Genomic DNA, 16,114 nt, shown 5'->3' with positions numbered 1-16,114 from the left:
ATGGGGGAGGTGCCTCTGTACAGAAGAGTCATGGGGGAGGTGCCTCTGTACAGAAGAGTCATGGGGGAGGTGCCTCTGTACAGAAGAGTCATGGGGGAGGTGCCGCTGTACAGAAGAGTCATGGGGGAGGTGCCGCTGTACAGAAGAGTCATGGGGGAGGTGCCGCTGTACAGAAGAGTCATGGGGGAGGTGCCGCTGTACAGAAGAGTCATGGGGGAGGTGCCTCTGTACAGAAGAGTCATGGGGGAGGTGCCTCTGTACAGAAGAGTCATGGGGGAGGTGCCGCTGTACAGAAGAGTCATGGGGGAGGTGCCTCTGTACAGAAGAGTCATGCTGTCCACATCCGTCCATCGAGGCTTGATTGCCATCTCCTTCGCTGCTCTATGTTGCTATCAGCCTCGTGGATGTGCAATGGCGGGGCACACACTGTGCAATGAGTTTTACTTCCTTGGCAAGGACTGTGCAGCAAGGTGTATTCCTGGGGCGTGCAGCGAGCATAGACTGTGCAGCAGGGTGTACTTCCTTGGCACATATTGGGCATGCACTGTACAGTGAGGTGTACACCACGGGGTGCACAGTGCATCAAGGAGTACTCCCTGAGGTGCATTGTGCATGGAGGTCTACACCCAGGGTGTGCACTGTACAGTGAAGTGTGTTCCATGGACTGTGCAGCGAGGTGTAGTCCTTGGGCACACACTGAAACCAGGCAGAGTACCCGCTAGGAGGAGGCTGTAGTGGCTTAGAGCGGCCAGGAGAATGTCAACCAAGCCCAAAGGGGCGTGTTTTGGAATGTTTTTTTTAATGTCCTCCCCTGTGAACTCTTCGAATAGACCTATACTTCCCTGCTTCCCGTCACTGCTTTAAGGCTCCATGGTTCCCATGGTATCTTCATCGGACTTCTGGTTGCTGCATGTAAACCTCCTGCACAGACGTGATCACGTGCAGCGCTGCAGCCAATGACTGGTCTCAGCAGTGATGTGTTCCTAAGCAGCTCATTGCTGTAAGGTTACCTGTCGCTTGGGGGCAAGCCAGCGCTGATGCCAGTCATTGGCGCATGTGACCCCATCTGTGCAGGAAGTTTACATGTGGGGGATGGGAAGTCAGGTGACAACAACTGCCAGCCACAGGTAAGTACAGCTGTATTCACTGAGCCCACTGGGGAAGGAGGACACTTAAAAAAAAAATCCTGGACAAGATTCACATATTGTTATGTTTCTGTTACTAGAAAGATTTCCCGTAGTCAAAAATTTCGGGAACCCTGCTCATGCGTCATGTGCTCAGGGTGTACTTTTTGCTGTGAAAAAGTTCTTCGTCCGAATTCCACCTGGTTATCGTAGGGTTAATCACAGAAGATCGTAACGTATAGTCCCTGTTCCTTTTACAGGACGCTGTATCGGGCCCAGCGCTTGTAACCGGCATGTATTTGTGATAAATATTTACAAACCCAATTACTGAGCAGAGCCGGGCTTGCGCGTTTCTATCGGAGGAGTCGGTCTATGTTATTGGATAAACATTTATTAATTGTGACAAGAACACCCAATTTATTTCAGCTCTGGCGCTTATTTACTGCTCTTTCACCTCTGTATTTTCTATTGAAAAAGTAAAATGAATATTGATAGAGCCGCTTATTGATTTCTAAATTTATAGTTTCAGCCTTGAGTCAAAGTCACATTCTCCACAGGTCCCGTGACATCACTGGCGCAGTGGGGGACTGTAAGGGTGAAATGTAGAGCGATGCGGAAACCGTTCCAAGAGAGAGGGGGGGGGGGGGGGGGGGGGGGGGATAAAACAATCCCTTGTGGGTCAATTTTCATCACTTCTGCCCTTGGTTGCAACTAGAGTGGCCACTTCTGATAACCCCGAAAAGGAGGATACTACAATGTAAATATCGTATAGAACACCCTTATGTAATATCCATCATCGTATAGAACCCTTATGTAATATCCATCGTCGTATAGAACACCCTTATGTAATATCCATCGTCGTATAGAACACCCTTATGTAATATCCATCATCGTATAGAACACCCTTATGTAATATCCATCGTCGTATAGAACACCCTTATGTAATATCCATCGTCGTATAGAACACCCTTATGTAATATCCATCGTCGTATAGAACACTTATGTAATATCCATCGTCGTATAGAACACCCTTATGTAATATCCATCGTCGTATAGAACACTCTTATGTAATATCCATCATCGTATAGAACACCCTTATGTAATATCCATCGTCGTATAGAACACCCTTATGTAATATCCATCGTCGTATAGAACACCCTTATGTAATATCCATCGTCGTATAGAACACCCTTATGTAATATCCATCGTCGTATAGAACACCCTTATGTCATCCATCATCAGAGGTTGGCTCCGTTGGAGGGTGAGTGCTGGACGATGGCCGCCTTAGTCATAGCGCCCAAAACATTGCCAGACACATTTAGAGCTCCCATGACACTGCCAGGCACAGGGAAAACCACCAGAAAATTGCCAGCCACATGTACAGCCACCATTGCCAGCAACATTTAAAATCATCACAACATTACCAACCACAGTCAGAACCTCCATAACATTGTCAGCCGCCGTCAGAGCCCTCTTAGCATTGCCAGTCACAGTCATATCCCCCATAAATGTGCCAACTACACTGCCTGTCCAAAAAAAAAAGTCGCCACCTGGATTTAACTAAGCAAATAGTTATGAGCCTCCTATTGGATAATTACTGCATGGGCGATTATCTTTCAGCTGGCAAAAAGTTATTTAACCCCAACTGGTGCAATGAGTTACTTCTCATTTCTTAAACAACCATGTCGAAAGACACATCTCGTGGTCGTGGAAAAGATGTTAGTCTGTTTGAGAAGGGTCAAATCACTGGCATGCATCAAGCAGAGAAAACATCTAAGGAGATTGCAGAAACTACTAAAATTGGGTTAAGAACTGTCCAATGTATTATTAAAAACTACAAGGATAGTGGGGACCCATGTATTCGAGGAAGAAATGTGGTGGGAAAAAATCCTGAATGATCGTGATCGGCGATCACTTAAACGTTTGGTGAAATCAAATCGAAGAAAAACAACAGTATAACTCAGGGCTATGTTTAATAGTGAAAGTAAGAGCATTTCCACATGCACAATGTGAAGGGAACTCAAGGGATTGGGTTTTAACAGCTGTGTAGCCGTAAGAAACCCACTAATCAGTGAGGCAAACCAGAAAAAAAGGCTTCAATTTGCTATGGAGCATAAAGATTGGACTCTGGAGCAATGGAAGAAGGTCATGTAATCTGATGAGTCCAGATTTACCCTGTTCCAGAGTGATGGGCGCATAAGGGTAAGAAGAGAGGCAGACGAAGTGATGCACCCATCATGCCTAGTGCCTACTGTACAAGCCTGTGGGGGCAGTGCTATGATCTGGGGTTGCTGCAGTTGGTCAGGTCTAGGTTCAGCAACAGTATGTGCTCCAAGAATGAGGTCAGCTGACTACCTGAACATACTGAATGACCAGGTTATTCCATCAATGGAATTTTTGTTCCCTGATGGCACGGGCATATTCCAAGATGACAATGCCAGGATTCATTGGGCTCAAATTGTGAAAGAGTGGTTCAGGCAGCATGAGACATCATTGTCACACATGGATTGGCCATCACAGAGTCCAGACCTTAACCCCATTCAGAATCTTTGGGATGTGCTGGAGAAGGCTTTGTGCAGCAGTCAGACTCTACCATCATCAATGCAAGATCTTGGGGAAAAATTAATGCAACACTGGATGGAAATAAATCTTGTGACATTGCAGAAGCTTATTGAAACAATGCCACAGCGAATGCGTGCCGTAATCAAAGCTAAAGGCTTTTTTTTTTCCGGACAGGCAGTGATATTCAAAGCCCCCGTCACATTGCCAACCTGAGCTGCGCACGGCCCGCCTGCTGCTTCTCTCGCCCTCGGTCAGTCAATAGATTGACATACTGCCCTGCAACTGGCAGAGTGTGGTGATCCAAGCTACTCACTCACCTTCCGGATTGGCCGAGCAGCGAGTAACTATCTTACATCAGACTCCTCACACTCCAGTCGTAGTGCGGGATGTCGGGCTGCTCCAGTTATTGATCGAGCGTGAGGGGTGGCCTCAGTCAGACAACGCAATGCTGCTGCCTGAGCGTGCCGAGCCACGGAAACGGAGGACTCCCAGGCATCAACCCTTGCGTCAAAAAACGGAGGACCAGGAGCTACGAAGCCGCACGTCTGGCCTACCTAATTGCAACTCTTTAGTTCCATTCACTCGTTACTTTGAGATGTCCTAGAGACGTCCCAGCCTGCCCGTGTGACACATTGTCTCAGGGATCATTCCCCCCCCAATTTTACTCGCGTCCCATAATTATATCGGCAGCCTGTAGCTGTATTTACTTTACTATACATCCGCGGCGAGACTGCAAAATAAATGAATCCCGGCTCCAGTGTAAAAGCGAATCAGCGTGTATTACCTCCCCTCCTATTGGCTGCTTATCCAACATCAATAGAACCACTTTAGGAGCCAAATTACTAAACAAGCTGCCAATTAGGCTCGCAGTCAGCTGGATAGATTAGCGGCTAAGAGAGACTGATACAAGATTTTCATCTCTTGAGCCAATTACGCAAACAAATCACCATCCTCGGAGCTCCGTGCAATGCTGGAAGCGAGCAAACTACGTGGCTTCTCATATGTCTGCTGCAGTGGCGGCCTCTAACTATGTCCTGGATGAACTGTGGATTCTGCATTAGTTTTTTTTCGATGAAGTTTTACAGCGCCTCCCATGAGAAGAGTGAGTGCAGGAGAAGGAAAAAGTGAGGAGAACAAGTTCCCCGTTGACAGTTTGCACGTTCCCCTCAGCAGAATGCGGCTGCTCTTTCCGGTCCTTCGATCAGTGGAAAGAGTGGACATTGACGCTTACTGGTCTCATCGCTGGGGTGCTGCAGGTCTGCCCAGTCTAGAGGATGGACTGCTGGACCAGGGGCATATGTGACTGGGGTGGAACTAAAAGGGTGCCAAACCCCACTTACCGCCATTGCTGTTGAGGATCCTGATCTTGGACCCCATGAGAAAACCTTTTAAAGGAAATGTATCACCCAAATTTCTTTTTTTCTGCCAGTTAAAACCAGATAGTGACACATTGTACAAGGAAAGAATAGATACGCTTTGTCAATCACCTGTTGTGAATGGTGGATCCTGAGTTAGGCTCCATTCACACGTCCGCAAAATGGATCCGCATCCGTTCCGCAATTTTGCGGAACGGGTGCAGACCCATTCATTTTCAATGGGGCCGGAATGTGCTGTCCGCATCCACATTTGCGGATCCGCACTTCCGCATTCGTGCTTCCGTTTCTGCCAAAAAATAGAACATGTCCTATTCTTGTCCGCAATTGCGGACAAGAACAGGCATATTCTATTAGTGCCGTCAATGTGCGGTCCGCAAAATGCGGAACGCACCTTGCCGCTTTCCGTGTTTTGCGGATCCGTGGCTCCGTATGTCCACAAAACACATTGCGGACGTGTGAATGGAGCCTTATCTATACACAGAGGTGATATCATTACAGGCAGGATTAGAGTGACAGATGAGCAGGTAACTGCAGTAAAGTGATCTGTACAGACCAAGCAGTGGCACCTATTAATATTATTATTATTATTATTGTTAGTGGCCAGTGCGAGAACTGCAGGATTTGATGGTGTTCGCTTAAATGTAGATATTGACATGGAGAATTAAAAATAACATTATCAAAAATTATTAAAAACATGATTTAAACAATAAGTCATTTTCTGATGACACATTTCCTTCAAATATTCCCAAATTTTTATAGTTCTTGGAACAAAAATAAAATATAGAATTTTTGAAAACGCCACCAGTTTCCTCAAAGGAGGTGCCCCACTGTTCCGGATGTTTTCTGATGGTGTCTATGACGGTTCTTATTGTCTACCCCCTGCTTCAGAATCCTTTTTACACAAAGCTATGAGAAACACATTGACTTGTACGCTACAGTTATCGCCTCGAGCATGCAGAAAATATCCATGCCAATGTGACATTAGTGCCCTCTGCCTATGGTTTCCTTTTTTTTTTTTTTTTTTTTTTTTTTCCTTGCAGCCTAAATGATTGTCCTAATCTCCCACATGTCGGCTCTCATTTTAGGTGCCAAACCCCGGATTACAAATCTTAGCTCCATCTGTTATTTTTTAAGGCATATTGGCATGTGCAGTCCAGTCATGTTCTGCTCCTGTATTAATGGTCATTGACCTTACTGACAAATTTGTTCAAGACCAGGACCCTTAGGTCCAGTAATTCAGATAATCCGTCTCCAGCATAGAACATCAGTATAATGTAAAAGCTGGGAGTAACAATGAAAAATAAATTTAAAAAATAGAAATACAGCAGAAGACAAAAAAAAAATTCTGGACTGCCTTCTTGGAGATTCTCTACCCTTACCAGTGAGTTTTATATATGCACTCATCATCAGTAGAAACCACCTGCCTCATAATGTGTAGACCCTCCTTGTGCCACCAAAAAAGCTCTGACCCATCGAGCCATAGATTCTACAAGACTTCTGAAGGCGTCCTGTGGTATTTCGAACTAAGGCATTAGCATAAGATCCTGAAAGTTGCCTGGTGCTGGCTCCATGGATTCGACTTGTTTACCAGCACTTCCCACAGATGGTCGATCGGATTTAGATCTTGGGAATTTGGAGCCAAATCATCACCACAGTCTCTTTGTCTTGTTCCTCAGACCATTACTTGACCGTTTTTGCAGTGTGGCCCGGGTATTATCCTGCTGAAAGAGGCCACTGCCATGAAGGTGTATGGTTTGGTAGGTGGTACGTGTCACATCCACCTAGGTGCCAGGACCTAAGGTTTCCAGCAGCAAATTATCCAAAGCTTCACAATGCCTCCACTGATGCATCCTGGGAAGTGACACACGCACCCAGCTTTTGAAGAAATTGTGATTTATCAAACCAGTTCACCTTCTTCCACTGGTTTATGGCCCATTTCTGACACTAATTTGCCTATTATAAGAGCTTTTGGCAGTGGACAGGGGTCAGCAATGGCACTCTTACCAGGCGGTGGCTACACAGCTCTATACATAGCAATTTTCGATGCACTTTGTGTTCTGACACCTTTCTATGATGGCTAGAAGAAACATTCTCAGCAACTTGTTCTACAGGCAGCGTTTTGGTGTCCACCTCCAGAGCGGAATGGTGACTGATCGGAGGCAAACTGATGCATTCTGAGAGGATCCTTATCCATTCAGGATGCATTAGGGCAAAACTGATCCGTTTTGGGCCGCTTGTGAGAGCCCTGGACGGATCTCACAAACTGAAAGCCAAAACGCCAGTGTGAAGGTAGCCTTACTCACTTCACCTGTCAGTGGTTTTTATGCTATAGCTGATCAATGTAGTTTTCTTGGAATCATTCAATAATCCAGATTATTTGAAAGCAGCATGTTGGAATAAAAGTCCAAAATGTGCTACAGATATTTAATCTCAATTCTGCTCTGGAACTTCCCTACCTATTGAGAGACTATAAGCAGTAGGACGTTGATCAGACTTTTGTCATGTAAGACAATCCAATAGTGAGCATGTCACTTACTCAAGGAATCGAGTTTCCCACACCATTGACCCGCAAAGTTTAATAGGTCCTCAAGTTTCTGCCAGTGACCTCCTATCAACCCCACTGGAAAGGGATGTTATTTTGTGATGAAAGACCCCCAGGTCAAGATCTTTTTATATGACCTCCTAATCAGAAAAGTCAAGGTCAAATCATAAGGTGCCAAATGAAAGCCTAGTCGGGAGACATTCCAGGCCAAGCTTGGCTCACAAATAACACTGGAGGAGGTTAGGTTGGCATCTCCTGTTCTATAGTGAAAGAGAAGTGAGATGGGGGGCAGTTTTTGGGAATCTAAAATGTAAGATGGAAAGTTGGCCATACTCTTCATATAGCTGTCTGCCAACTGGGGCTCCTCCTGACCTCACCATAAACATTCATGCTTAGCTCATGTTTGTTTTGTTTCTCTCTCCCCCCCCCCCCCCCCCCCGATGGATAGAGGAGAACAAGTCCATGTCAGACTCCACTGGCAGCGTCTTATCCCCTGTGAGAACAAATTATCTGGCATGTTGAAGACCAACATGGGCAATCATTCTTTCTCTCAATATCAGGAGAGAGTATTCAACCGAGCCAAATCGGTGGCTTTAGCCAACTTTTATCTAATTTGTCTAGTCATCTGAAGATGCACATCTTTACCCTTTATATCCAAAGATGATGCTCCTCAGGGGACCGCCACTTCCATTTAGAGGGGTTCTCTGTGTATCTTCATCTCTGCTTTTTCCCCTATTGCTAATACAGGTACGAATGTAAAATAGAAGTAGAATCCCGATACAACATACAGATCTCAGATTCGTTAAAGGAGTGAGTACTCAGGTTAGAACAAGTGGTAGATTGTTGGGGGTCTGATCACTGGGACCCCTACAATCATGGAAAAAGGGGTTTTCTGTTCCTGGCTATCCCATGAACGGAGCATCAGTGCATGTGCTTGACCACTGCCATTGACTACTGAGGGGGGCAGAATCCCCGTCCTTATGGGTGTGTGTTCCAGCGCTTAGACCCCCATCAATATAGAGTATAGGGGATACATTTTTGTTACTTGAATATCCCTTTTGGGTACCTCCACGTGTGGTCGATTCTCTGCAGATTTTCCACAGTAAGGTGCATGAGATTTAAAAAAATGTAATCCGCAGCTGCAGAAGATTTCTGCCATTGTATTCACCCATGACTTGAACTTGGGTGCAGCTTTTAAATCCACGGCATGAACATTTATGCTGCAACATTTCCACCAGAGGGTGGAATTGCAGATCTGCAGATTTTTGCTGTTGCCTACTTCCATCAGATTCACAACAGATCCATCCCGTGTGGACCTCCTGTAATACTCATGTATGATCTCTCCATGTGTCAAGAAACCATAAGGCTACTTTCACACTTGCGGCAGCAGGGGGGGAACAGCCTGCCGGATCCGTGCTAACGCTAGCCCACCGTGCCGCCGGAAGTCCGCACCGGCCCCATTCACTATAATGGAGGTCCGGCCGCAGCACGTCAAACAAGCCGAAAAAAAAACGCAGCACGTTGTAGTTTTTGTCCGGTCGCCTCTCGTCATGTTTGCCGTGCTGCGGCTGGACCTCCGGCCCACCCCCATTATAGTGAATGTGGCCGGAGCGGACTTCTGGCGGCACGGTGGGCTAGCGTTAGCACAGATGCGGCAGGATGTTTCCCCGCCGGAATAGCCTGCCAGACCCTGCAGCCGCAAGAGTGAAAGTAGTCTAACATTTATGGGCAAAATGCCACCATAATACAGCCACTAACAGGCAGTGCTGCGAATTGCCAAACATGGACGGTATAATGAATAACATATCCGTGTCCATTAGCGCCGTATTCAGATTACATTGAATAAAGCATCCAAATCTGATAATACGCATGGGACAAAGGTAGTGCTGGCTGCAAGATTGACCCCCCATCTCGCCCCCTTGTTAACCCGGGTTAAGATCAGCAGCCATTCCTTAGTCTCCTCACTACATATATGGCACATATATAAAAAGCCAGCGCTCTTTGAGCATTAAGCAACGTTTGAAATCAGCATATTTGCAAGCTGTTGTCTTAAAAAATGATTAAACAGATGTTTACCCTCTAGCAGCGTTAGACCTCTTGATCTGATTTTAGATTACAGATGGAATTGAATTAATTCATAGCAATCCCGGTAAAGTCGAGGGTATGGCGCAGAATGCCAGAGCGCCGCTTAAATAGAGTCTACCTGTCTTGACAGCTGTTGAGCAGAAATGAATGATCTCTCATTTTCATGTAAACTAGCCTTTAATGCTGTCATAAACACCATCTTAAACAGGGGCTACAAGACATTTATCATTTTTTAACTAAGCTCTATTTCTCAAGCAGACAACGAGGCCCCTGACGTTCTGCGGGTTTGAGCCATTCAAAGGGATTTTTAACAAACCTAGACCCCGTGCATTCAGCTTACAGACCCTCAGTGTGTTTTATTTGCTTTATTACATAGTGCATCAAGCGTCGTATACAAAGCAAGCAAAAGAGGGAGACCTTGTGAGAAGAAGGCAAATTTGCAAGCGCAGGAAGCAGTTTTCTAATGTAGAGGAAGTGTTTGCCCAGGAACAAGTGCTTCTGTAAGGTGGACTCAGTTTACATCCAAGACAATAGCTTGCTACTTTTCTACTCAGTAGAAGAAAGCAAATAAAATAATCTTTCACCCCATGAGTCCTCAGTGGCCCATTTCATTGACTGAGAGGCCTTGGACCACTCCGGTGGGTTTCCGTAAAACCTCAAGCCCTGACCATCTTTGGTGGCATACACTTGCTAATATGCCACCCTTGCGTTTGATAAGGGACATTTTTAGAATATGGGGTTCTGACCACTGTGACACCGACCAACTTTGAGAATGAAGAGGTCACAATGCTTGGTGGAGTGCCACAACTCCTTCTCTTCTCTTTTCCGACACAGCAATGTTCTCTTCCAAGTGATGTGCCAAGTCAGTCCGAGCCTCGCAAATTTCCCTCTTTCCCTCCCTCCATTGAAAGGATTACGAGTTGTCTCATTGAAGGAGGTTCCAGGTTTGGAATAATATAACCTAAATCAGGAATCAAGCCAGCACTACGGCATATCGCCGTATCGTGCAAGGACCCGGTCCAGTCTGTAACCTATCCAGGAGAAAAAGGAAAAAGATGTCCAGCATCGAGATGAAAATAAAATCTTCAGTCTCTATTTAGCTTCATGTAAAATTACATCTCCACATGGTAAGCGGTAACGCAACCAATGCGTTTCGATCTAACAGATCTTAGTCATGGTAAAATCTGTTAGATCGAAACATGTTGGTTACGTTAGCGCTTTCCATGTGGAGATGTATTTTTACATGAAGCTAAATACAAGACTCTAGTGAAGATTCTATTTTCATTACCATGCTTGACATTTTTTTCCTTTTTTTCGTTTTCTTAGACAAATATGACCCCTTTGTTCTGGAAACTGCACCCCATCAGTCCATTCGTTTTATGTGGTATTGCAGCAGAGCTCCACTTAATTCAGTGCAACTGGGCAGCGTTATCACGCACAAGTTGTGCACAGGAGTGGCGCAGTTTCTGGAAGCAAGCAGCCATGGTTATCTAATCCTAGGCAACCCATTTAAGACATCATAGAGGTGGAGTTCCTATTACTTTATGCGTTGGACCCAGGCTGTTATTCGAATGGACACTGTCTAATACTGCAATTCCCCTGCTGCAGTCACGTAAAATTACTGGTACATTTCTGGCAGATGTAACTTACTCCATTAGTAATGGCAGATCACTGGGGGTTAGAGTTGGCTTCCATGTAGAAAGGGGTTGCCTTCCCTGAAGCCCTTTAAATAGGGGCAGATGCTAACCCAACAACTTATGGTTACATCTCAATGATCTCATTAATATCGGGCCTGTCTAGTGATCAAGGCCTAATAATTCAAGAAGCCATCCTGGGCTTATTGATTACTTACTGCCACCCCCGTGCCAATGCTTTCCGGTCCTCTGCCAGTCTCTCTTTTCTGGTTCCATTCGACACACAGGAAATAACCGATCAGTCAATTACTTACTGAAGTGGATCATCGGTACGTCCAGTATTTATCTGAGGGATCAATTCCTGTGTGTCAAGAGGAGCCAGGAAGGAAAGACCGGAAGAAGACCGGGATGCTTTGGAAGGTAAGAAGGGTTGATAGGGGCTCGGTAAGGTGAGTCTGCCCCTTTTTATTATTTTATTTTATTTTATTTTTATGAGACTTTTGGACAAACCTTCATGTTGCCTAATCCAGAAGCTATGGAAGAAGGCCCATAGCCGGAGATTAACATCAGACAGTGACTTACAGGTAGCTACCTATTAGTGGCACTAGAGGTTCCTACTTGTGGAGAATATCCATTTTGCAAAGTTAACCGTTGAGTCTGCCCAATGGCACCTCTGATTGTAATCATTGTTAGAAGCTATTATTTCATTACGATTGACATTTGGTTGGTCTGTTTGTTTCCATCTCCTTTGCTTCTTGTAATGTTCACTCTCTATATTTTTTTTAGTGTTTTGTTTAATCATCCCTTTTTATCTTTTCAGGTTTTATAGGTGAAAATGCACAGCCTATCCCAGATACTAATATCGGAAACCGAATGCTCCAGAGTATGGGTTGGACACCCGGCTCAGGACTTGGTCCTGATGGAAAGGGAATTTCTGAGCCTATAAGAGCCCTCCAGAGACCAAAGGGAATCGGACTTGGTTTTAGCTGATGTAATCAAATCCCTGGAAGATGTCTCCTAAGGTCTTGGGTTTGGAAAGGAATTTAGCGTATTTTATAATGTCTTCAGTCAATATTCTTTATAAGAAACTGTATTTTTTTTTTTTTTCTGCAACGGGAAGAACTTCAAGACTAAGAAATGTCAACACGGGCTCTCGATCTGCCAGCAGTGACTGCCACCCTGTGCATTACGGATCTCACATTGTTCAATGCCAACATATCTATACTGCCTTTTCTTGTACTTTCAACCTGAGGAATTTTTAATACTGTATAAATCCTAGATTAGAGCAACACGAAGACATTCCTACACCTCAGATATACACCTAGCAGAGGAAGCCTTTTTTTTTTTTTTCAACCAAACTTTGATAACTAGTCTTTGAGCCATTCTTCTCCACCTTTGGAGACTTTTACGCCCCGGCCGAAGATACATGACCTGGTCTCTCTTAGATATGTCTAATTGAACTATTCTACTTTTTTTTTGTTTCCCTATGGGGGTACAGACTCATAGAATAGAGCATCCTGGGAATTGTAGAAGAGAAGGGCCTTGTGTCGGGTGCGATGACCATGCTCTTGAAGGACCGCCTGTTAGATGGAAGGAGCATAAACTCAGTCCAAGATGACATTAAATAAGTAAAAGATAAATACCTATTACCTACGTCCAGCTCAAGACATGAGACCACCCTTGTATGTATGCAGGGGATGACCCTTTGCTCTTGCATCAATTCCTTAGTATAATGCAGATAGATGCCAGGGCTTTATGTGACCAGGGTGGCAGGTTATGCCATGTGAGCGAGCATGCTTTATGCTTGTCAAAATCTGAGGCCACGGTAGGTGGTGGGCCCACTGTGACTCTGCCACCCAATGGTCCTCATACTACTGGAGCTAGCCTTGTGTGTGGGAATGGGAAGCTCTTCCGACACGGTGTTAAGCTTAGTCCTGGGCCTGAGGCCGAGGATCACGACGCAGAGTTTCATGTGTCATGCTCCCCCCTCTCAGACCATGCGTTAAGCATATCGCAGTGTATCTGGTTATCTGGAGTGTTCTTTAAAATCTGTTGTCCTTTTATGAAGAAGCCCTTAAAATGTGACCTTAGAACAGGGCTGGCCAACCTGCGGCTCTCCAGCTGTTGTACAACTACAACTCCCACCATGCCCTGCTGTAGGCTGATAGCTGTAGGCATGCTGGGAGTTATAGTTTTGCAACAGCTGAAGACCCGCAGGTTGGCCATCCCTGCCTTAGAACCTAGTAACGATGCTGAATATGCTTGACTTCTTTTCCACTGCAGATCAGAATATCTTTGTACAGTTTATCCAGTTTTCCTTTAGAATTTCCAAAGCATTGGTACCCGAAATTCGACCAAACCCAGTCCTATTCTCTTTGTAAATAGAGCTCTTCCTTTCTGTATATTTTTTTTTGGCTAAGTTTAAAAAAAAAAAAAAAGTGTTTAGTTCTGTTAAACAGAATGGATGTACAGTATTCAGATGACTTGGTCCATGGCAAGGAAAGCTGGACCAGTGAATCCTGTTATCTGATTTGTTGCAGTGTTTTAAATGGCCTTATATTGTTTTTACTATATACAGTGTATGTGTATATATATATATATATATATATATATATATACACACATACACACGTTATATATACTTTTAATGTACATCTGTATATACCTGCTCAGCTTTAAATGAAAGCGCCAGGTTACAGTCACTTAAAATGGCAAATCAGGACAATTTTCCTGTAAGGTATAATTGAAAGCGCTCCATACAAGCAGGAGTAATCCCTATAACAAGCCTGCAGGAAACACAGGTTCCTGCAGGTGGCACCAGAGGACCGCAAGCACTGTTTATTGCAGCCTGTATTCTGTGAATCCTTCTGCTTGCTGAGGACGATACAATCCTCCTTGTTGATTCCATTACGTTTGGAAAATGCTCAGAATGCCTTCTCTTTAAGTGGAACCCGTCACCTGTACAGGCTGCCAGGATGACAAGGAGTAAGGAAGTCTCACATGGGGCGTCTATATTGGTATTGTGTGTGTTTATCCAGAATATATTCTATTCCCTTCCTGGTTTTTCAGCCAACCTTATAGAAGGAATGCTTGTATTAATATTAAGATTGTATCTGTCTGTGTTCAATCATCTTGTATTACTTCTGTCGATTTTTTTACAAATCAAAGATAAAAAAAAAAAAAAGATCAAGAAAATCAAAGACAAATAAGAAATATGTTTAGAGTGTAGGGGTCAGTATTGTAGCTGATGGAACATCGGGTTATTACTTTCACGTAACTATTCATATACGTCTCCTTTATTTTGTCCTGATCCTCATTCACATCTGGAATTGTATTCCTAATTCATTTGGTTGCTACTTGGAATCAGTCAACACTGTGCTGACACACATCCTGCTCCCAACCAGCAGGGGGCATTTGTGGAAGACGCAAGCTGCAAATCTTAAAGGAGATTGTCCAGGGTTTTGATATAGATAGGCCATCAATATCAGATCAGCGGGGGTCAGACATCCCCCCCCCCCCTAGTGATCAGCTTGTAAACTGCTCTGGCACCACAAGTTGGCACCAGAACTACACCGTTCCGTCCATTGCCCAGCAGTTGGAGCTGGTAAATGCAGCACTGCTCCCATTCATTTCAGAGGGAGCGACACTGCTGCTGTCAGCTCCTTCCACCACACAGTGGATGGAGCACAAGGTAGCAGCTGATCATCAAGGTTGAGGGGAGTCAGACCCCCAGCGATGTGATATTGGTGGTCTGGGCCATTAATATTAGAGTCCTGGTGGCTACACATCTTTATTAGCTCTTGTTCGGCCGGCAGCTATTCCTTCTGACCCCCTCAATACACATGCACACTCAGCTCTGCCAAGCATGCATGTGTTTCCAGTAGGGAGAAAGGAATAAGCAACTGCCCGAGACCCCCGGCAGAAGCAGATCTCCCTTGAAATCCAACATGCCCACCCCTTCTTTGGCCTCCGACATCTGCCACAAGAGTTATCAGTATTTATCATATTCAAAACTGCATTAAGGCTCCATCCACACAACCGTATATTTGGTCCGCGTCTGATCTGCATATTTTGAAAAGGATAGAACATGTCCTATTTTTGGCCATTTTGCAGACAAGAATAGCCATTTCTTTAATAGGAACCGAGGAAAGTGCGAGATACACAAGGCCATTATCCCTATTTTGGGGATCCGCGGTTGGTGCATGTCGCCTAAATGTATGAATCTTCTTTTCTTCCATATTTATTAAATATCAAACCTGCTCTTCAATGATCTGTCACAGATTAAGAGAGTCCACATCACTGGTGTAACCGTGCATTCTGGTTAGGGCTGAAACGATTCATCGATGAAATCGAGGCAAAAAAATCCTCAATGCCGTTTCTCGGCATCGAGGATTCTTTTAAATCACATGACCACGGAGCGTGAGTGAAATGAAGCTTCTCACTCACCGCTCCGTGGCCTCCCGACTCGGCACCGCGCTGCAGGACCTTGCGTTAACACATCGTCAGCACGCTGGCTGACGCTGTGTGTGACGTCAGGTCCCAGTGCATGCTGGGATGAAGACGCGTCTCCTGCGGACTCCATGTGTCAGCACACGCCGCCCTGCCAGGAAAGGTAAGTATAAAGTTAGCAGCACCAGCAAAGGGGGAAATGGGGGCACCTGGGATCTGGCAATGGCATGTATAAAGTTATTGGCGTGGGGGGGGTTAATCGGGGATTTGGCATGGAGGGGCTGATCTGGGAGAGTGGGGGAAATCATGGCGGCCAGTGAAGTCCGGCAGTCTGTTCCTCCA

General features: G+C 45.1%; 1 protein-coding gene across 1 annotated transcript in view; it reads left to right on the top strand.

Annotated features, from left to right (window-relative positions):
• Positions 1–13,746, top strand: part of GPATCH2 (G-patch domain containing 2) — a 124,522-nt gene extending 110,776 nt beyond the window's left edge. Inside the window, exon 10 of the mRNA XM_040430443.1 lies at positions 12,144–13,746. Within this exon, the coding sequence (XP_040286377.1) occupies positions 12,144–12,313 (170 nt within the window). The 3' untranslated portion in view covers positions 12,314–13,746. The remainder of the gene's footprint in view (positions 1–12,143) is intronic.
• Positions 13,747–16,114: the final 2,368 nt, after the last annotated feature.

Source organism: Bufo bufo, chromosome 4 (genome assembly GCF_905171765.1).
Source record: "Bufo bufo chromosome 4, aBufBuf1.1, whole genome shotgun sequence".
NCBI lineage: Eukaryota > Metazoa > Chordata > Amphibia > Anura > Bufonidae > Bufo > Bufo bufo.
The sequence above is the reverse complement of the archived record's forward strand: the minus strand, read 5'-3'. Positions and strand labels throughout refer to the sequence as shown.